Below are 21,678 nucleotides of genomic sequence, written 5' to 3'. Positions count from 1 at the left end.
GTAATAATTTATGTCTGATTTTTGACGGAGGGGTAATTTTGCACAATTTCAAAAGATTAGGGGTGTTTGCACACTTTTTCAAATAGGGAGTAAAAATGCTATGAAAAGTATACTTCATGGTATTTTCTGCCCTTCCCCCTATTTTTATTTATAATCTTGGCACACGGCCCTGGGTTGACATTTGTCTTCTAACGAGAAATATACACATTTTTTTTTTTGTTTAGTGACAAATACATTGAATTATTATGTTAATAATTACCAATTTACTAGGTAATTTAATACGTTAATAGTATTTGTGAAGCTAGTTTTATTTATTTTTGTCAAATAAACTCAATAGGTCTGTGATTCGTAATTAAATAAACAATGTTTAAATGGCGCAGCTCTAAAATTCTAAATAAAGGTTTCAAAAAATTAGTGCATTTATTAGAAGGTATGCTATTTCCAAAATCGAAATAAGATATGACAAGATTCTTGTCTCATATATTGTCGTTGGAGATTATCTGGATGATTGCCGGTGAATTTTAGAAGGGGAGGAATGAATGGGGTCGGTGAAAAAAAAATAATTGGCATCCATGTGTGACCTGGCTCATGCTACACGGTATATACATATACAATTATACTTACAAATAATGTGAATAAAATATATAAGCGGCATCGCCAGCTTGTATATGACGCGAGCTCACAAACTGTACTTTGTTTAGAGAGAGATTATTTGAATAGAGAGAGAAATCACTGACGGACGGCTAATCATCAGCGACCAATCCATTTCCGTCAGACTCAGAGTCACACAGATTCTTGCCGCTTCTGCTTATAAGTAATCTCTTTCTGACTCTCTATATATGTGTATGTGTGTGTATATATTAGGTATATTTTGAGTTTGATGAACACGGTTACTGTCAAAGATCTAGTTATCTGATAAGGTTAAACTAGTATCATAACACATGAAATTGATACTTCGTCTTTGATCTGGTAGATCTCTCTTGATTGGGGCAAGAAGGAAGAAATACTGAATTTGATTTGTTGTGTTTTGGTATTATTAGGCGGTGAGGATGTCAACCTCTGCCAGGAAAAGATTGATGAGGGATTTCAAGAGGTTACAGCAGGACCCTCCTGCTGGAATTAGCGGCTCTCCTTGTGACAACAATATCATGCTTTGGAATGCTGTCATATTTGGGTATTCATTGATTCATCTTTTTAAAAAGAAAAATTAAATAGGGTTTTATTTAATTTTCACTGATTCGGTTTTTGGGTTGGTTTGCAGTCCTGAGGACACTCCTTGGGAGGGAGGTGAGTCAATTATTCCATTCGTGTTGTTATTTTAAAAGGATGCGTATACATGTTTTTTATATACTCAATCCCTGCATGTTGTTTAGTGACAAGATATCAGCTTTAAGATCATTAGCCTTCTCTTATTCCTGGTGTGTTTAGTATGTGCTGCAATTGGCTTTGTTTGAAGCATTTTTATTTAGTTAGGCAATGGTGTTGGAATTTCAATTCAATCATATATATCATTGCATTGCTCTTTCTCCCGCATAGGGCGCAAACTGGTTTAATCCTGCATCTCCAATCATTGCAGTCCTCAGTAGGTGGGGATGCATTTTGCATCTATAACAAGATGTGTTTCATAATTTTTGAAGCATCTTGGTGGCACTTGCTATGATGATGTTTGCACTGTTCTTGTACCATTAACTTTATGTTTTATTATTATCCAATGGTTGCTAAAAGGAACATTTTTGTGAAATTACAAGTAATTACACATGACATTGAACATCAATAGTAACACTTGGTACTTGGACTATTTGCAACATGTATTGCACTTTAACTAGGGGTTTTAATGCAAAAAGTTATTAATACGGTATAACGATATTACCACATAGAATTGTTTCACTCCCCCACCCCCCTCCTTTTTTTTAGTTGTTCTTTTGGCATTTATTTTCACTGTTCCATATTTATATGGCTTTTATCTCTCGCAATATATGATAGAATTTCTTAATATTACCTTGTGCTTCCAGGTACATTTAAATTGACACTTCAGGTCACCGAGGATTATCCGAATAAACCACCAACAGTGCGATTTGTTTCCCGAATGTTCCATCCAAACAGTGAGTTGGAAACAGAACTACACCATCCTACATTTGTTTGGTTCTCTAGTTATTTAAAGATTCTTGTTTAGGATCAGTAATTGTTATTCTGGCCTATGTTGATAGATAGAAAAGAAAAAAAAAAAAAAAAAAAAAGAAGAAGAAAAAAAAAAAAAAAAACTCTGGCGGCTCTGGCCTATGTTTTATAGTTTTTATAATGCATTTAAGACATGTCTCGAGGTTTATGTTAGGGCAAGGGTTAAGGAAACTGCCTTGAGGTTCAGCCTCAATATCCAACCTCTGAACTGTGTGATGCAAAGGCAGTACGTGTCATGTGTCATGTGTTCCGACTCTCATTATGCTAGAGGCTAGAACATACAGAAACATAAAATACAGCTTTCCCCTGGCAAGAAAGCTTAAAAAATTGCCATTTTACTTTATTTTTTACAATAATTTTGTATTTATTATCAGAATATCATTTATTTTCGTACAGCTTAGTAGTGTGCAAGAACTACATTAGAGATCTTGAGTACATGACAAGGAAATTGAGCATTATTTATTGAATTATTGCAATTATTAATGGAACTGAAATGAAAAATATACCAAATAGCATCCCCTTTCCCCTTCTTAAATTGATGACTGTTTCACACTTCTGGAGTTCATAGTACCTTGCCTCAGGTCTTTCACATTTTAAAAATTAGAAAACTCTACCATTGTGTCATGGGAGAAAAGAAAATTGATTTACTTTTTGGACTTATATATGGGGGCAGACCAATTGGTCAAGTAGGGTAAACAATGGTGTAATATGGTAGATGGTATTTGTCAGTTCCAGATACATAGACATGGTATCTGTAGTATGATGATATGGGTTTGAAATATTGATCGATTTGTAATTTGCATCTACATTTATTTACATGTAAACGTGCATGTATATTACCTTCTTTTTTCGCTAAATTGGTATAATTCAGTTGCAGCTATAATTTAATTATTATTTTTGCCTGATACAATCTTGAGATCTCTTAAAATAGTATCTGCATATGTCTAGTAAAGCTACCAATACATCCTACATAAATCTGTGTATAGTAATGTTTGTGATGCAAACATGCGTGTTCATATTGATGCACTTCGACCAAAATGAAATTGGAATAAGGGAACTAGGGGAAAGTCTTCTAATTGCATATCAACGACTTTGAATTGGAGTGTTTGGATAGTTTATTAAATTACAGTTCCATTGATCTATTGAGAAACAGAATTGCAATATTTCAGTAACATCTTTGTTGGTGGCAGATTTTTTTCTTCTACTTTAGTTCTTATGAAAAAAAAGAAAAAGAAAAAGAAAAAGAAAAAGAAAAAAAAATGATTTTATCTGGATATTTCTGGGCTTTTTATTTTCCTATGCAGTTCTAGGTCTGGATTATCTTATGTAAATTTTATCAATAACTTGAAATGGACAATGAGGACATTTCTATGTTTGTCTTGTGTTCGTGTGCACGTTGGTATTTATGTCTCTTTCCAATTTACAAGCATTTCGTTGAAAAGGAATTCTGGAAATACTGAAACCATGTCAAAAGAAGAAGCTTATGAACAAACAGACATTGCAAGTTAGTGGCCATGGTTGGAAAGAACAATAATTATTTTTTTAAAAAAAAAATCCCGGAACTTCAAGCAACACACACACACATTGCCCCACTCAGAGCTCGAACTCTCAACCTTCCTATTGGGGAGGAGAGATTATACCATATGGGCCAATGCCCTGGTGGTAAGGAACAATAAAATCAAAATGTTATAATCCTTACCACTTCTAGAAAACTTACTTGAGCTTTCTTCATTTATCTTTCTTCCTAGAACAGTTTAATAGTGATTTGACTTGGTCTTACAAAAAAAAAAAAAAAAAAAAAAACCTATGCTAGGGTGCATGATGGCATTTATACATATTGATGATTTCTTCATGGATCTACTTTGTTTTGTGTTATCTTTATTTTGACAAGAGATAATTGTGCCTTCTGTCCTTTTAAGTTTTAAGCTTCTTAATGACACCAAAACCAAGACCCTTTAGTAGCTTTGATTCTCAATCTTTGTTGGTAAGTTTTCACTTGACCATGCATGCTCGTGTTCTTTCCGAAACCCTTAGTTGACTATGTTTGCTACTTGTTCACTTAGTACGAGTAACCTTGGCCTCATGGTTTGATGTTGAAGTTTGATGTGACATCTTGTGGCTTGTTTTCTTTGTGCTTTGGGCCTTTCTCCCTTCTTGCTTCATGTCTTGGATTTCTTCACTTCCTTAAACTAATGTAGCTCAGGCTGCTATCTATCCCTCAACTGGTCCTCAGCCTCAGGTGACCTTGATGGCCTTAAGGTGGAGTTCACCCTGGTTCCCCTGCCATCTGTGAAATCACATTGTCTTATCAGCATATCATTAATTCTATTTAGAATTGCAATCAGTGTTTTACATTTTCTAGTAATTGTTTAGGATTTGCTTAAACTAGATCTGGACAGAATGCATGATTTGTTATTTTTGCGTGCAGACCGAGTGGTGAGTAAAATATTTTAGCTACATCACACACACACATTATTTTAAGAAAATTTGGTAATTGTTTGGAGTATTTTGTTATGCTCTTCCAATATTTACTCTTTTTTTTCCTTTTCTTTTTCTGAGCCTTCTTGTTTTAGAATATTACAATTATTAGTTTAAATAATTTTTTCTTCTAGTTTGCATGCATCCGTTATACTGATAGAAGCATTCATATTTTCTTTTCTTATTTTATGGGCGCTTGGGGTTGTGGGATGCACTGTGTTTCTCCTTTCTCCTTTGTGTTGGTCCTCTATTTCCAGTTTCCTCTCTTATTTGGTGAAATATATAATATAGTGAGAATTTGCTTTAAAAAGCTCCTTAAATTTGTTTTGTATTTGACCAGTTTATGCAGATGGAAGTATTTGTTTAGATATTCTGCAAAATCAGTGGAGTCCAATATATGACGTGGCTGCTATACTTACATCCATCCAGGTATGATAGGGATGATTGAGATGATTTTGTGAATATTTTGCTAGATAATTTTTTTTTTTTTTTCCTTTCATAATTCTAGATAATGTATTTTACAACATCCCTTAATTTTATTGTAAAGAGTTTCTCAGTGTATTTCATATATATATGTGTGTGTGTATTTATTTAAATTAGTATCAAAACATTTACTAAAAAGTGAAAGAGGATCTCTTCTACCTGATTCTTGCTGAAAACATGATATAATCGAAAAGGGTTTTTTAGGCTAAATTCTATAAAACTGTTACAAGTGTCAAGGAGGGGGTATATCTTTTATTTGCAAACATGAGCATTGGGTATCATGTGATATACCAATGCATGAGAGCAATGCAGACGTATTTCTGTATCAGCTTAGTTCTAATCTTGTCCAAAGAGTGAGAAGCACATGTTGTTTCCATGTTCTTACTCATCTAAGTTGAGGGTAGTGTTACCTTGAAGCTTACCGGGGGATTTCGTCATGGTTGGGATACAATTACTAGAAAGCCTCTTTTGAGAATTGAGCCTTAAAATGTTATTCTTCTCAAGGGCTTTAAATTATTACCTAGTTAATTGTGGGCTTGAGCTTGGCTTGCGTGCCTTGCATTGTAAATCAGGTTTATCTTCTAGTTTTTACTTTGTGAGAAAAGTTTGGTCATGTCATCTGGGCTAGAGGAACAAAAAAATTATTGAAGACAAACATAACCATATTAAAATCAAAATGACTCGAGTCAGAGTGCAAAAAGTGAACCTTTTCCTCTGAAAGTTGGTCACCACAGAATTTTAGAAAATTTGGTTTCTAACACTCAGAGATTGGGTCGCTTCTTCTTTTCTATTAAGTCTCCCACTTAGATGGTCTTGATTCTGTCAGAAAGGGCAACTGATATTGAACCGGTATACTCCTGGGAATCTGAGCCAATTTGGTACTTTTGGTCTATGTAAACATTACCGTAGACACCAATTCTTGCAAGCCTGTTTGGTTTGGAGTTTATTTGTACTTCAACCCCTTTGGACAGGGTAAGAGGTCTGGTATCTTACTTGGCAAAGAAACATTATGAAACACGACCGACATAGGACACGAGTACGATACCACATGGATACGTCGATACGTCAAATCTAAAAAAAAATAGGACACGGACACGGACACGGACACGGCAGGGATACGGTAATAAAATAATAATTTTATTATATATAAAGAAAATAATTTTTTTCAAATTTTTTTATTCATAATTAATGAAATTTAAGCTCATTATATATTCTATTTTCTATTTTATATATATATATATATATATATATATATATATATATATATATAAGGATTTATACCCAAATTTATTAAATTACAAACAAATAAAGATATAACTTTATATCCAAACAGAACAAGTTAAACCTTCTGACCAAACAAGTTTTAAGAAAAAGATGAGATTTATCTTCTCTCTCCTCATCATCTACGTGTGTCTATCTCCCTGGACCGTTCTTATCATCTAGCCCTCCTTCCTCCCACCAAACACATAGCAAAGCACGAATCTCTACCCACAGTAGACAACACCATCGTCGGAGGCGGAGAACAAGTTGCGAGGGAAGGACAGGGAGGACGGGTTGAAGAAGGAGAGGGTGGATGAGTGGTGTGAGGTTGCCCATTTCGGATGAGGTTGAGAAATCTTAAATCTTGATGGTGTCGTTGGCCCCATCGGATACAGCGAAGTAGTCGGAGACGTTAACCAACTCATGGGGAAGAGGTGGGAGGGGAAGGAGAAGAGTAGGGTTAGGGCTTGGGATTGTTTGAGTTCCCGTGTCCTCAGGTGTATCTCTGCTGTGTCCTCTGGTGTCCGTTATTTATTTTTTTATAAAAAGAAACAGGACACGTTTGCCAGGTGTCGGACACGTGTCTAAGCTCCGGACACGCATGTCCGTGTCAGACACGTGTCCGACACCGGTTCGCAGATCCTAAATGACGTGTCGGTGCTTCCCAGTTGTGGATCATTTTCTTGCCTGCTATAGACAGTTAAAATTGGGGACATTGGCCAAAAAAATCTGCTAATATTACCAGGGCCTTGGAATTAAAAGAGGGACTAATTGAGAGGGATTAGATTTATTTTTATACTTTGATGTATTACTTTAATGTATCTAGTTATGACAAACTCGGAGGCTAACTTTTAGGCGAACAGGGATGCAATCCTGCGACCAATTTAAGCTGTGGATATCATCTTCTAGGGGTCATCACTTAATGCAGTGGTAAAAAGTCCAGGCTGTCAAGTGTAAAAGTATGGTTAAAATATGAGGTATCCACTTCACGAAATAATGTTTTTGTATGCATACTTATCCGGCACCGCCTTAATTGGGACCACATTAGGTAATAACCTTTTCGTGGATATCGCCTTTTCCTTCAGTTCTTGTTATATTGTTTCTTTATTCCTGGTTTTTGCTCTGTCACATTGAGAATATCATAAAATATGCAGAATATCTAAAAGACAAGTAATTTAAGAGCAGTAACATAAAGTTGACATCTTGACGAATCTTACATCCACCTAATTTAGGGACAACATATCTATTCCTTTCCCTTTTACTATTTATCATATGGTAAATCTGAATCCACGTTATCTGGTCCATTCACTCATTTATATTCATCGTGTGGAATGGCGCCATTTTCTTATTTTAGTGTGTGTATTTAGAGAGAGTTGGCAATCTTCAAACTGCAAGTTTGGAGAGCATTTAACCACAGAATATTTGATCTGAGAAAATCGGACGTGACAAATTCAATGGCTGATCTATCAAGATCTTAATTTATCAACCTTGCAAACATTCAATTGGTAGATAAACAAGTAACGGATAATCCTGATTAGTGCATGTGCCAGTCAATGAGTAGCATCCTACAGATGCTTTACTAGTCTGTACACGATGTTTGATGCATCCACTTCTCATTGCAGTCACTGCTCTGTGACCCGAACCCAAACTCACCTGCCAATTCAGAAGCTGCACGGTTGTTTAGTGAGAGCAAGCGTGAGTACAATAGGAGAGTGCGGGAGATTGTGGAGCAGAGCTGGACAGCTGACTAAAGCGATCATGGTTGAGGTGCTGTAGGAGGTTGGCATTTGTGAGATGCGGGATCACATCGTCGCTCTTCCTCCTTGGAAGGTGGTCTAAATTTCTCTGGAAGGACTTCTTTTTAGAATCATTGCTACATTAATAACAGATGTACTAGAAAATTTATTACTCATATTATATGTTCACATATAGGGACTTCAAGCTTTTCTATCTTGTGATCTTTTTGTATTGCTTGCTTCTTGGAGTTTCTTGTACATAATTATTTATTGTATCAAATTGTCCAGAAGACACTATGACATTTCTTTCCTTCAATCATCTTTGTGGTTAATCCGCTTTTAGGAATAGAATTTTATGTTTGTGATTGATTGTCTTTGAATGTGAATCCATGCCGTAATTGCTGATGGAACAGTTTTATTAGCTTTCATCAGAGACTTTGATTGATGATGGAGAATTAAGTTCTGAGAAGTTGGACGAATTCTTAGGATTTGCAGGGTTTTGCACGATAATCCTCTTAGTAGGACCCTTTTTGGTTGTCTTGCACACCAAGCATCTGGGACAGTGGGGGACAGAACATTGCTGCTGCTGTGGCCACCTAAGTTCCACTGTGTGGTTGAGGTAGATTTATTGTTGTTCATGGCATCAATATATTTCATAAAGAAAACATGTTCTCATGAATATAAATATAACAACAAAGTTGTCCAATGCAAAGATTTATTCTTTACACATTGAAATGGGCTAGTGACATAATAGGTACCTTAATTGAGGTATTTTCATTCGAAGATTCATTCTTTACTCATTAAAACACTCTCCGTGACTTTATAGGGATCTCGAATAAGTTAAACTTAAAACTCTCAATTTTTCAGAGATTGAATCTTCATACATTTGAAAGGTCCAGTGACACAATAGGTGCCTTGATTGAGGTCATTTCATTCAAAGATTGAAACACTCTTTGCGACTTCGCAGGGAACCTGAATATTTTAAACTCAAAACTCTCAGTTTCTTACAAAGATTCTATCTTTAGCAGTAAAACCACTCTTCGCGACTTCAAAGGGACCTCGGATATGTTAAACTCAAAAACTCTAACACTCTTTCAAAGATTCAGTATTTCAATCACGGAGAGTGTTTTAATGAGTAAAGAATGAATCTTTGACTGAAAATACCTCAATCAAGGTACCTATTATGTCACTAGACCATTTTAATTCGCAAAGTTTAAATCTTCGATTGAAAATGCAAGTTTTGAGTTAAACTTATTCGAGTTCCCTTTGTCGTCACGAAGAGTGTTTTAATCAGTAAAGATTGATTCCTTGAAAAAGATTACCTCAATCACGGTACCTATTATGTCACTAGACCATTTTAATGTATCAAGATTGGATCTTCGAAGATCTTTTTAATGAGAGTTTTGAATTAAGCTTATTAGAGTTCCTTTGACGTCCCGAAGAGTCTTGTAATGATGAATGATTATATCTTTGAATGAAAATACATCAATTAAGGTACCTATTATGTCAGTAGACCATTTTAAAGATAAAGTCTTTGAAAGAAAATGTGACTTTTGAGTTAAACTTATTCGAGTTCCCTTTGACATCACGAAGAGTGTTTTAATGAGTAAATACTGAATCTTTGAATGAAATTACATCATTCAACGGACCTATTATGTCAGTAGACCTTTTTAATGTATAAAGATTGAATCTTTGAAAGAAAATGAGAGCTTTGAGTTTAACTTATTCGAGTTCCCGATAAGCTTGAGACCTTTTTAATGTATAAAGATTGAATCTTTGAAAGAAAATGAGAGCTTTGAGTTTAACTTATTCGAGTTCCCGTTAAGGTTGAGAAGAGTGTTTTTTAGTGAGTAAAGATTGTATCTTTGAAAGAAACTACCTCAATAAGGGCACCTATTTTGTTACTAGACCATTTTAATGTCCAAAGATTTCTCCGTTGTGTTGTGCGCTGTTGGGGTTGGCTGGTCCGTGAGGATCACCATTTTTTTTTTGAGTCCTTAGTGAGGATTTGATAGATTTTAGTTGGCTTACTTCCATGTAGGGGGTGAAGTCTTTGACCTTGTTGTCTTTCATTTCAGAGACAGAGTCGAGGTGTTGTCCTTTTTAGGACTGGTGGTTCCTTGTAATGATGAAAGATTATATCTTTGAATGAAAATACCTCAATTAAGGTACCTATTATGTCAGTAGACCATTTTAATGTATAAAGATTAAGTCTTTGAAAGAAAATGTGAGTTTTGAGTTAAACTTATTCGAGTTCCCTTTGTCGTCACGAAGAGTGTTTTAATGAGTAAAGATTGATTCCTTGAATGAAATTACCCCAATCACGGTACCTATTATGTCACTAGACCAGAATTTAATTAAATAAAAATAATTAAATTCCCTAAATTTTGATTCAATTCCAAATAACCTCAAATTAATACATGTTAAGGAACATGGCATGATCATCACCTATATCCATTCTAAAACTCAATTAGGTTATTGGAACAACAAAGTAGAACTCTAATTAAATCATGCTAATTTAATTATTAACTCAAAAACTCTTATTTTCTTTCAAAGAAATCCTTGGACATTAAAATGGTCTAGTAACAAAATAGGTGCCTTTATTGAGGTAGTTTCATTCAAAGATACAATCCTTACCCACTAAGAAACACTCTTCTCAACCTTATCGGGAACTCGAATAAGTTAAACTCAAAGCTCTCATTTTCTTTCAAAGATTCAATCTTTATACATTAAAAAGGTCTACTGACATAATAGGTCCATTGAATGAAAATACCTCAATCAAGGTTCCTATTATGTCACCAGACGATTTTAATGTATAAAGATTAAATCTTTGAAAGAAAATGAAAGTTTTCAGTTAAACTTATTCGAGTTCCCTTTGTCGTCACAATGAGTGTTTTAATAACTAGAAAGTGAATCTTTGAATGAAATTACCTTAATCAAGGTACGTATATGTCACTAGACTATTTTAATGTATAAAGATTGAAATACTGAATCGAGTTCCCATTGATGACACGAAGAGTGTTTTAATGTGTAAAGATAGAATCTTTAAATGAAATTATCCTAATGATGGTACCTATTATGTCTGTAGACCGTTTTAATCCTCAAGCATCAAATTCTCAATCTTACTCTAATCCAAATCAAGCGCCTCCTAAAAGTTCAGCTTTTGAGGACAAAGTCTTACAGGCTTTAGGTAATCTTCAAAAAGATAATCAACTGTTTCATTCTCACTCTCAATCAATTGCAAAGCTTGAAGCTCAAATTGGGCAATTAGCTAATTCTTTAAATGTGAGAGAGAAAGGTAAGTTGCCTAGTCAAACTGATTAAATCTTTGAAAAAAATGCGAGTTTTGAGTTAAACTTATTCGAGTTCCCTTTGTCGTCACGAAGAGTGTTTTAATGAGCAATGATTGAATCTTTGAATGAAATTTCCTCAATCAAAGTATCTATATGTCAGTTGACCATTTTATTGTATAAAGGTGGAAATATTGAATTACCTCAATCAAGGTACCTATTATGTCACTAGATCTTTTTCATGTATAAAGATTGAATCTTTGAAAGAATGAGAGTTGTGACTTAAACTTATTCGAGTTCCCCTTAACGACCTGAAGAGTGTTTTAGTGAGTAAAGATTGAATCTTTGAATGAGAATACCTCAATCAAGGTACCTACTATGTCACTAACATTCTTATTGAATTACCTCAATCAAGGTACTTATTATGTCACTAGATCTATTTCATGTATGAAGATTGAATCTTTGAAAGAATGAGAGTTGTGAGTTAAACTTATTCGAGTTCCCCTTAACGACCTGAAGAGTGTTTTAGTGAGTAAGGATTGCAATCTTCGTGGGGGGGTACATTTGTGGGCGGGTGATTGGCACTGCCATGCTACTGTACTGGCTAGCTACAAGTGCAGTTCGGATATAATCGCGTTGGTTTTTGCTCCGTTAGGCGTAGTCCTTTTGGTCAGTGATTGATGGTCGTTTTAGGGACGATTTGTTGAGATTGATTTGGTTGTTGATGGTATGGCAATAGTTGCTATTTTCTTTGAGTCTTCCTTGCATGATGACACTTTTGTGGTCGAGTCAATTGATCAAAACTCTCATTTTCTTTCAAAGATTCAATCTTTATACATTAAAAAGGTCTACTGACATAATAGGTCCATTGAACGATGTAATTTCATTCAAAGATTCAGTATTTACTCATTAAAACACTCTTCGTGATGTCAAAGGGACGTTCCGATTAGTGTTTTAATGAGTAAGGCTGAATCTTTGAATGAAAATACCTCAATCAAGGTTCCTATTATGTCACCAAAAACTTCACTTCCCGCTTCCAAAATTCACACTTCTTGTTTCTACAATGATTTGTGTTATTTAATACTTCCAAGTGATCATTTAATTCTATTCATATGTCTATGTATGCTAGAATGGATGTTTATGTCTATGTGTGTTGATATTATGAATAGGTACCTTGATTGAGGTATTTTCATTCAAAGATTCAATCTTTACTCATTAAAACACTTTTCAGGACGTCAAAGGGAACTCGAATAAGTTTAACTCACAACCCTCCTTTTCTTTCGAAGATCCAATCTTGATACTCATTAAAACACTCTTCGTGATGTCAAAGGGAACTCGAATAAGTTTAACTCAAAACTCACATTTTCTTTCAAAGACTTAATCTTTATACATTAAAATGGTCTACTGACATAATAGGTACCTTAATTGAGGTATTTTCATTCAAAGATATAATCTTTCATCATTACAAGACTCTTCGGGACGTCAAAGGAACTCTAATAAGCTTAATTCAAAACTCTCATTAAAAAGGAATCTTTGAATGAAATTACATCATTCAATGGACCTATTATGTCAGTAGACCTTTTTAATGTATAAAGATTGAATTTTCGAAAAAAAATAAGAGTTTTGAGTTTAACTTATTCGAGTTCCCGATAAGGTCGAGAAGAGTGGTTTTATTTTTTGAGCATGTGCTTTCATATTGCACTTCAGTGGTTGTGTTGACATAGAAATGTGTTGACGTAGAAAATAAGACACAGTAACATAAAGATCACCAGGAAATCCTGTATAAAATACAAAGATTATTGCATGGTTGTGTAAAAGAGACGCTTTTATGTCCAATTACATTACATACAATGTACAGTTGTTTCTGAAATTCTCCCCACTCAAGCCGAATATTCTGGATTCAGAATCGAATTTGGTCATTCAAACTCGTCTCAAAGCAAATTTGAAAGTGCTATAATATAAAGTCGAATTAAATTTTCAAAAATTAAAATTTTATTCCAATTTTTCCACAGCTTTATAAAAGATAGTTGATCCTTCATTACAATGTTCTAAAATTAACGTAGTCGTAGTTACAATGGCACAGAATCAACATATTCGTTAATCTTGGTCAGAGTTTACAGAAAAAATCCTAACATCTCGGACATATTTCAAGGTTTCTATGCCTTATTTGAAAACTTGAACAGCATAGAATGCTTGTAAGTCTTTCCAGGAAAAACAATCTGTGAAGGGAAATTGGGGTGGTTCACCGAGTCAGGGAAACCTTGAGTCTCCAAACACAGCCCAGCATGAGCTTGATAAATATATCCACCTTTCCCCTTCGAGTCCATTATATAATTACCAGTATAAAACTGCACACCAGGGGCATTTGTCGACAGCTCCATCTTTATTCCCGTCTTCCTCTCAAACACCATTGCTGCTGGCTTCATCTTTTCGCCCGTGCCACCATCGAGGGCATAGTTGATATCATAACCATTAGGAAGCCCGTAGAACTTGCTTTTGATGACTGCAGGCCGAAGGAAATCATATGGCGTGCCCTTCACCGGATCCAGTTTCCCAGTGGGGATGAGATCCTTGTCAACTGGTGTAATATGGGAACCAAATATCTGGATCTCATTCGACAAAATGTCACCACTAGTGTGACCACCAAGGTTCCAGTAAGCATGTTGAGCCAGATTCACTGGGGTTGCCTTGTTCAGAGCTTTGGCTTTCATTCTTACACTCAATTGGTTGTTGTCAACGATAGTAAAAGTCACGGTGGTAAGAAGATCACCCGGAAATCCTGCGTAACACAGAAGATGGTTGAGGATATAGAAAGCTCTATCTAATCAACTAATTGAGTCTATATAAGAAAAATAGTTATATCAAATGGTAGTAGTTTGGTACTAATTTCTTGAGCATAAGAGGAGCATAGTAGTTCATCAATCTGTCTATCTTCTTCTGTCGTAGCAGTGCAGTCATATTTATCTCATTCAAATTCTTATATTCCTAGACTTATACATATGACTATAAATATACTTGAAACATGTAGTTGGAAAAACCGCGAAAGCTCACCTTGTTCGCCATCAGAGCTGTGATAGGTGAAGATAATATGAGGATGTTTACCATCTTTTTTATGTTTTTTGACATTCCAAACAACATCACTGAATCCTATTAATCCTCCTAGTAGTCATAAAATAAAATTCATTAAAAATTTTAAAAATAAAAAAAATTCTCAAAATGGGAAAGACAACAACGTTACAGGGTAATTTATAATTGATCAATAATTACGTACCATGAAGCGTATTTTTCTTTTCATTAGCAACTAATTTATAAACGGTACCATTTAAAGTAAATTTAGCACCCGCGATCCTGTTAGCAACCCGTCCAACTGTGGCACCAAAATACGTTGTATCATTCTGCAGCAAATCACAAGTATATGGTGAGTCTTAATTTTTTTTTTTTTTTTTTTTTTTACAAGGCAAGAAGGGTTAAAAGTTAGATTAGTAGGTGCGGAGAGTCAAAACCTTACACTCAAAACTCCACGAAGGTACTAACCCACTAGGCTATCGAGACACTCCAAAATCAACCATCATTTTTATATATATAAAAAATAATAATAATAATAATAATAAAAGAGAGTAAATATTGGAATCTATAATTAATAGAGATCAGTACATAATGAAGTATAATATAATTGATACCAACAACCAGTCAACCACACCAGTAGGATAATCTATATTTTCTGTCACCATGTAAAAGTAGTGGGAAATTTTATTTGCAAAACAAATCAAAAGGAATATAACAGCTAATCATATTTGACCAAAAAAAACAAATAACATGTTAATGTCAATTAATGGATATAATTTATAAGAGATGATGAGCTTTCAAGTCAATTTAGAAGACTTTTAAGTCATACAAAACTGACAAGATCGTATCAGATAAAACAATCTCTAGGTTTCTTCAACTTGTATATAAATTCTTACCCACTTGTTGAGTTAAAGAGAAAAAGACATATTTGCCCTCATTATTGCACCACCATTGTTTGGTTCTCCATTCTTACAGACAATCACTACTAATCATTCCCAATTTTGTGTAACTAAATCTTTTTAATTCGCCTCTCAACAATCAATTTCCATTTCTCTCTTTAATTTTCATTTGATTTTTTCTACTTGCAGACAGTGATCTACAAGTAGCCTTGGAATAATCTCATCTGAACCCCCAACTCCAGCAAAAAAGAAAAAAAAAAGGAACATTTTTCTCTCACAAACAAATTTATATATTAAGAGATGGAAAGGAAAAAAAAAAAAAAAAAACCTTCCTTACCATAAATAAGTAAAGAAGAAAAATCTTACCATGTATTCCTTAACTGAATCATACCCAAGAACAATGTCAGTCAACTTTCCTGGAAAACAAACAAGGAGAGGGAAACAAAAATGATTAAAAGAAGGAAATTGAGAGAAAGTACTTCTAAATTGGAATGATTCACAAAAGGAGTAATTAAAATTAGACATACCATTTTTGTCAGGAAAAAGAAGAGAGATAATGCTTGCACCCCAGTTGGTCAACTTGAGAGATAAATCTCCTTTCTTGATCTCATAGAACCCTACATCTAACTTGGATGTCGTACCATCAACAACCACCCCAAAAGCCACAACTATGAAGCAGAACAATAGAGTGAGCTTCGACATATTTTTGGGGAAGCAAGGAATTTGGTGAGTAGATCAGATAAAGTAAAAGAAAAGCTTTTCAGACACTTTTCAAAGACAGTACGAAGTATAGCATTTCTTTACATAATTTATAGAAAAAGACACAGATTAGTGGGTGAGAGTTAAAACATGGGATAAATGGATAAAAATGATATTTATACTTATTATGATTGACTAATGGTCTTAAATGAGTTTTCAATTCTTTTTAGTGAAACACATGTTTCGTTCAATTTGAGATATTCAATTTTTTTAACAGGGCACAACGGAATATACTGTTCATGGAAGGTATTTTAGGCTAGTTTTTTTTTTTTTTTTTTTTTTTTTTTTTTTTTTTTTTTTTTTTGACAATTTTAGGCTAGTTCTCCAGGTTTAAATAGCTGGTAAAAATTAAATAAATTATTTAATATATTTTTTAATTAAATATAGAATACTCTTCTTTTAAGAGCATTACTTTATAATAAAAAATTCTAAAAATAAAAATAAAATGAAAAAGAAATAGAGAGCACCAATGATATTGCCCTTATCTTGATAGCCGGTTGTCTTGACTTTTTCTATTTCGAGTTTGGACAAAGTTAGCAAGTTGGAAAGATTCTCGACGGCAATATATGACTTACGTGGAAAGTGATTGAAATCATAGTAAAGTGTGTGTATATGTTAAAATAAATAATGTATAGTATTGAAACCAATGCGAAATGGGTTCTTACTAAAAATAATGTATATATAGCTATGAAAAAACTGATATAATTAGTACACTTCCAAATTTGAGAGTATTGTTTTAGCAATGACTGTAGCCAATAAACAAGGTGTGCCAATTGAATACATGTATTGATTATTTTTATATTTATCGGGTAAAGTGTAAAAAAACCCTGACCTATGGAGAAACTTGTAACTAATTTCTGAACTTTCAAAAATACAAAAAAATCCCTGAACTATGCAAAAAAATTACAGATCACCCCATCCGACCAATGTCCGGTGAGAATTAGCCGTTAAATTCTGTTGAATTTTTTTTAAAAGACCATACTGCCCTTAAAAGCATGAAAGGACAAGAGTGCCTTTAATACATATATATATATAAGAGTAAAACATATTTAATAAATAAGAGTAAAAAAATACTTTGTGTGTGATACAGAGTTGTTTGGGTTTGGTTTGGTCAAAACAATATCCCATTTGTTGCCGACGAACCCAGAAACGGCGCCGATGAGGTATCCGGAAAGGACAAAGGATGAACTCGGCATTGCCGTCGGTTGCCATGCGGCGATTGGATTTGACCATGCTACTACCCTTCAGAATCATGTCATCAATATGGTATTCATCATTTGATTGAAGATTAACATATGGCCGGAAGAATTCCATTGATTGAAGACTAGAACATGGCCGGAAGAACTCCATTGTTGAAGACTAGAACATAGCCGGGAACTCCATTGTTGAAGACCCATTGAAGAACTCAAACCGAAGGTTTCATCTGATCTTCTCAATTGAACCATACAAACCCAAGTAGGGGTGGCAAAAATTCCCAATCCGGTGTGGAACCGCCCCACCCTCGCCCCATTTAAAGCGGGTTTGGAGAACCGTTTACTTAAATATACACACAAACACACATACATATTTTGTTGTTAAACCCTATCCATCCCGATGTCTGTCCTTCTTCATTGCCGTCGCTGGTATATACAATGATTCAATTTTGGGATTTTGTAAAAAATGGGTTAGGGTTTTGCAGACAATTATGGGACTGGGTGACGATTTGATAGAATCAGCTCAGATGAATCTCCACTGATTCGAGTCACTCGTGCAATGCTTTGATTTCTTGAATTTCAAAACACACAGAGGGAGATCGATGATGAAGATGAACAATGCATATATATATATATATATATATATATATATATATATATATATATATATGTATATGTGTGTATTATACAGAGCTGTTTGGGTTGGTTTGTGTTTGCCACGTCAAGTGAAATGGAGTTTAAAGGGAATTGCGTCGTTTTATAGGAAGAGTAACATCGTCTTTTTCTTTTTTTGGGGCCTAAGTGGGCAAATTGTAACAAATTAAAAGTTTAGAAAAATTTAATATAATTACGGGGGGTTAGTTGCAAAACCCCCATAGTTTAGGGGGGTTTTTTGCACTTTACCCTTTATTATATTTCTACTTAAGTGGCAGCATTACTACTCTCTCACACTCTGCACTAAATTTTCAGAATTAATCCTTTATTCCAAATATTCAGATCTACAATTAAGCAAGTCATAGTACAATGGCAAGGAATCAACACATTCGTTCATAATTACATTTTTATTCATCAATCTTGCTCAGAATTTACAGAAAAAAGCTTAGCAGCCCTCTCATCTCGGACCTATTTCAAGGTCACGAAAATCCGAGAAAAAAAGGGGTTTCTATGCCTTATTCGAAAACTTGAACAGCATGGTGTGCTTGTAAGTCTTTCCAACAGGAACAATCTGTGAAGGGAAATTGGGGTGGTTGACCGCGTCGGGGAAGCCTTGAGTCTCCAAAGCAAGCCCGGCATGAACTTTATAAGTAAATCCACCTTTCCCCTTCAGGTCCTTAATATTAGAACCAGTATAAAACTGCAAACCAGGGGCATTTGTCAACAGCTCCATCTTTATTCCCGACTTCTTCTCCACCACTGTTGCTGCTGGCTTCAACTTCTTGCCCGTGCCACCGTCCAGGGCATAGTTGACATCATAACCGTCAGGAAGCCCGTAGAACTTGCTTTTCAGGACTGTTGGTTGAAGGAGATCATATGGCGTGCCCTTCACCGAATCGAGCTTGCCAGTGGGGATGAGATCCTTGTCAACTGCTGTAATCTGAGAACCGAATATCTGGATCTCATTCGACAAAATGTCACCACTGGTGTGACCACCAAGGTTCCAGTAAGTGTGTTGAGCCAAATTCACAGGGGTTGCCTTGTTTAGAGCTTTGCCTTTCATTACTACACTTAATTGGTTGTTGTCAAGAATGGTAAAAGTCACAGTGGTATCAAGATCACCAGGAAATCCTGCCGTAACACACAAGATCATTTAGTACTTGTTGCTCGAGCATAAGAAGGATATAGTAGTTCATCAGTGTTTCTATCCAATGTCTTGTTTCATAGCAATGCAGTCATATTATATTAAATTGGATGATCATCACTTCATTTATCTTAATCAATTTCTTATATAACTATTAAAATGTGGACACTCGTATATAATGACTGGATGGAGTAGAAACATATAATTGAAAAAATGGCCAATGCTCACCTTCTTCGCCATCATAGCTGCGATAGTAGAAGGTAATAGAAGGACGTTTACCGTCTTTCTTATGCTTTTTCACTTTCCAAACCAAATCACCGAATCCTTTTGCTCCACCTAGTAATTATATAATAAAATTCATTACAAATAATAAAAATATATATTTATATGTGAAAATGGAATCGAAAATTACGTACCATGAAGAATGTTATTCTTTTCATTAGCTTTTAATTTATACTCGGTACCGTTCAAAGTAAATTTAGCACCCGCGATCCTATTAGCAACTCGTCCAACTGTGGCACCAAAATATGTTGTATCGTTCTGCAGCAAATCACTTGTATATGGTGAGTCTTCATCTCAACCATCATTGTAATTCCAAAAATGTAATATTGGAATCTAAAACTAATAGTGGAGATTGCTACATAATCAAAATTTTGGATGAAATTATAATTTCATTGCTAAGACCCAAAGGATGATAGAAAGAGAACTCGGAGGTCAGATGAAATCGACCACACTGTAAAATTCACACCATTAATTCAAAATCATCAGGTGATGCATAAGAGACCTTCGATAACATTACTATTATAAATAAAAAATAAAACATTTTAACTATATCGATCAATATCTATTTTTACATCTTCATAAATGTGTTTAGTACCCGCTTCCTAATATTTCTTCTTATCTTCTAAAAAAGACTTGAGCTAACAAAGGACCAAAAGTGATATGGATCCCAACAACTATACGGATAATCTATATTATTTGTCACCTTGCAAAAGTAGTTGGAAAATTTACTTCTTAAACAAAGCAAAAGGAATATTACAGGTCTATCATGGCATAAATATAAATGCATATAGGCCTCTTCCACCAAGAACACAAATAATGTAGCATGTTAATCATGTCTGTCAACAATCGATTTAAATTATAAGAGATGCTGAGCTTTCAATTCAATTTAGAAGACTTTTAAGTCAATATAAAACTGACAAGATCATATCAGACAAAACATCTCTAGGTTTTCCAATTTCTTCAATTGTCTCCACATCATATAAATTCGATCTTACCCACTTTTTAAGTTATCAATATGTGTGTGCATATATATATATATATACACACACACACATATGCCCTCATCATTGTACCACAATTGTTGTTTTGTTCTCCATTCTTACAGACAATCACTAATATCATTCCCAATTTTTGATTTTCTGTGTGTGTGGTGTTACTAATCTTTTAATTTGCCTCTCAATAATCAAGAGATGGGTAAAAAAACAAAAAAACTTCCTTTCTACAATAAGTAAGTAAAGAAGAATAATCTTACCATGTAATCCTTAATTGAATCATACCCAAGAGCAATGTCTGTCAACTTTCCTGGAAAACAAACAAGGATAGAAAAGAAAAGGAAAAAAAAAAAAAAAAAATGAATAAAAGAATTAGGAAATTAAATTGAATAATTCACAAAAAAGGAGTAATTAAAATAAGACACACCATTTCTGTCGGGAAAATGAAGAGAGATAATGCTTGCACCCCAGTTGCTCAACTTGAGAGATAAATCACCTTTCTTGATCTCATAGAACCCAACATCCGTCTTTGGTTCTGTACCATCAACAAGAACAACCCCAAAAGCAACAATCATAAAGCATAACAATGGAGTGAGCTTCGACATTTTTTTGGGGTGAGCAAAGAATTGGGTAAGGCTTCTCAAAGAAATGTCTTAATATATACATAATATAGCATTTGTGAATTTGTGTACATATTTATTTATAGAAAAAAGATTAGATATTAATGGGTGAGAGTTAAGCCCGGGTTAAAGAGATAAAATGATGTTTATAACAAAATAAAAATAAAATAAATAATGGTAAGAGAGACAAACCAATGGTTTTGCTCTTATCTTGACTTTTTCTATATCGAGTCTTCGGCAAAGTTAACATGTTGGAGATATTCTTGACCGCAATCAATGACTTTTTTTGGAAAGTTTTTTAAATCAACTTTAACAGAATTGAAACTTGAAAAAATAAAATAAAATTTGAAACTCATGTAAAATTGGTTCTTACTAAAATGATGTATATCATTGAAACCAATACCAGAAATGGGCTCTTTCTGACATACTGTATAGCTACGAAATAATTGATATATTATGTGCACTTTTCAAATTTGATTCAGTTTTAACAATATTGTTTTGTAGCTATTCGTGCTTAGAGAATTATAAAGTGTTCTAAAAATTCTTACGCTTAAAAAAAAAAAAAAAAAAAAAAAAAAAAAAAAAAAACACAAAGGAGTTAGTCAGTTATATTCCCACCACGATAGGGTCATCAAGGAGGAGGA

At 34.3% G+C, this 21,678-nt stretch overlaps 3 protein-coding genes across 5 annotated transcripts; 1 reads left to right on the top strand and 2 right to left on the bottom strand.

The window, feature by feature from the left end:
* Window positions 1-536: 536 nt before the first annotated feature.
* LOC132282504 (ubiquitin-conjugating enzyme E2 2-like) lies at window positions 537-8,451 on the top strand. 2 transcript variants are annotated; one of them, XM_059784215.1, is made up of 6 exons: window positions 537-814; window positions 1,041-1,174; window positions 1,262-1,287; window positions 2,013-2,102; window positions 4,997-5,085; window positions 8,022-8,451. In XM_059784215.1, the coding sequence occupies exons 2-6, from the start codon at window positions 1,050-1,052 to the stop codon at window positions 8,148-8,150; spliced, it is 459 nt and encodes a 152-aa protein (XP_059640198.1). In that variant the 5' UTR covers window positions 537-814; window positions 1,041-1,049; the 3' UTR covers window positions 8,151-8,451. The 2 variants fall into 2 exon arrangements, with proteins under 2 accessions (XP_059640198.1, XP_059640199.1); XM_059784216.1 differs by lacking the exon at window positions 537-814 and adding an exon at window positions 861-920.
* Window positions 8,452-13,399: 4,948 nt separating this feature from the next.
* Window positions 13,400-16,317, bottom strand: LOC132284602 (uncharacterized). Of its 2 annotated transcripts, XM_059786712.1 has the most exons (5): window positions 15,918-16,303; window positions 15,757-15,806; window positions 14,697-14,820; window positions 14,477-14,584; window positions 13,400-14,204 (listed from the first exon to the last, which is right to left on the bottom strand). In XM_059786712.1, exons 1-5 carry the CDS (start codon window positions 16,090-16,092, stop codon window positions 13,582-13,584), a joined length of 1,080 nt encoding a protein of 359 aa, XP_059642695.1. In that variant the 5' UTR covers window positions 16,093-16,303; the 3' UTR covers window positions 13,400-13,581. The 2 variants fall into 2 exon arrangements, with proteins under 2 accessions (XP_059642695.1, XP_059642696.1); XM_059786713.1 differs by lacking the exon at window positions 14,477-14,584 and having other exon boundaries at window positions 15,918-16,317.
* A 2,015-nt stretch (window positions 16,318-18,332) lies between these two features.
* LOC132284799 (uncharacterized) lies at window positions 18,333-21,038 on the bottom strand. Its single transcript, XM_059786925.1, has 5 exons — window positions 20,842-21,038; window positions 20,675-20,724; window positions 19,557-19,680; window positions 19,369-19,476; window positions 18,333-19,127 (listed from the first exon to the last, which is right to left on the bottom strand). Exons 1-5 carry the CDS (start codon window positions 21,017-21,019, stop codon window positions 18,505-18,507), a joined length of 1,083 nt encoding a protein of 360 aa, XP_059642908.1. The 5' UTR covers window positions 21,020-21,038; the 3' UTR covers window positions 18,333-18,504.
* Between the last annotated feature and the right edge of the window lie 640 nt (window positions 21,039-21,678).

The sequence above is a fragment of the Cornus florida genome, unplaced genomic scaffold, assembly GCF_030987335.1.
Source record: "Cornus florida cultivar Cherokee Brave unplaced genomic scaffold, ASM3098733v1 CherokeeBrave_3.0.0_Hap2_Chr11, whole genome shotgun sequence".
Classification (NCBI taxonomy): domain Eukaryota; kingdom Viridiplantae; phylum Streptophyta; class Magnoliopsida; order Cornales; family Cornaceae; genus Cornus; species Cornus florida.
Note: the sequence above shows the minus strand (reverse complement) of the source record. Positions and strands in the feature narration are given on the sequence as shown.

What these genes read in the sequence shown, in the direction of transcription:
- LOC132282504 (XM_059784215.1), top strand. Translation starts at nt 1,050, where the DNA reads ATGTCAACCTCTGCCAGGAAAAGATTGATGAGGGATTTCAAGAGGTTA. An exon ending in TGGAATGCTGTCATATTTGG is followed by an intron (nt 1,175 to 1,261) that starts GTATTCATTGAT and finishes GTTGGTTTGCAG; the next exon opens with TCCTGAGGACACTCCTTGGG. An exon ending in GGACACTCCTTGGGAGGGAG is followed by an intron (nt 1,288 to 2,012) that starts GTGAGTCAATTA and finishes TTGTGCTTCCAG; the next exon opens with GTACATTTAAATTGACACTT.
- LOC132284602 (XM_059786712.1), bottom strand. Translation starts at nt 16,092, where the DNA reads ATGTCGAAGCTCACTCTATTGTTCTGCTTCATAGTTGTGGCTTTTGGG. An exon ending in TCTTTTTCCTGACAAAAATG is followed by an intron (nt 15,807 to 15,917) that starts GTATGTCTAATT and finishes TTTGTTTTCCAG; the next exon opens with GAAAGTTGACTGACATTGTT. An exon ending in CAGCTCTGATGGCGAACAAG is followed by an intron (nt 14,205 to 14,476) that starts GTGAGCTTTCGC and finishes TGTGTTACGCAG; the next exon opens with GATTTCCGGGTGATCTTCTT.
- LOC132284799 (XM_059786925.1), bottom strand. Translation starts at nt 21,019, where the DNA reads ATGTCGAAGCTCACTCCATTGTTATGCTTTATGATTGTTGCTTTTGGG. An exon ending in ATTCAATTAAGGATTACATG is followed by an intron (nt 19,681 to 20,674) that starts GTAAGATTATTC and finishes GATTTGCTGCAG; the next exon opens with AACGATACAACATATTTTGG. An exon ending in CAGCTATGATGGCGAAGAAG is followed by an intron (nt 19,128 to 19,368) that starts GTGAGCATTGGC and finishes GTGTTACGGCAG; the next exon opens with GATTTCCTGGTGATCTTGAT.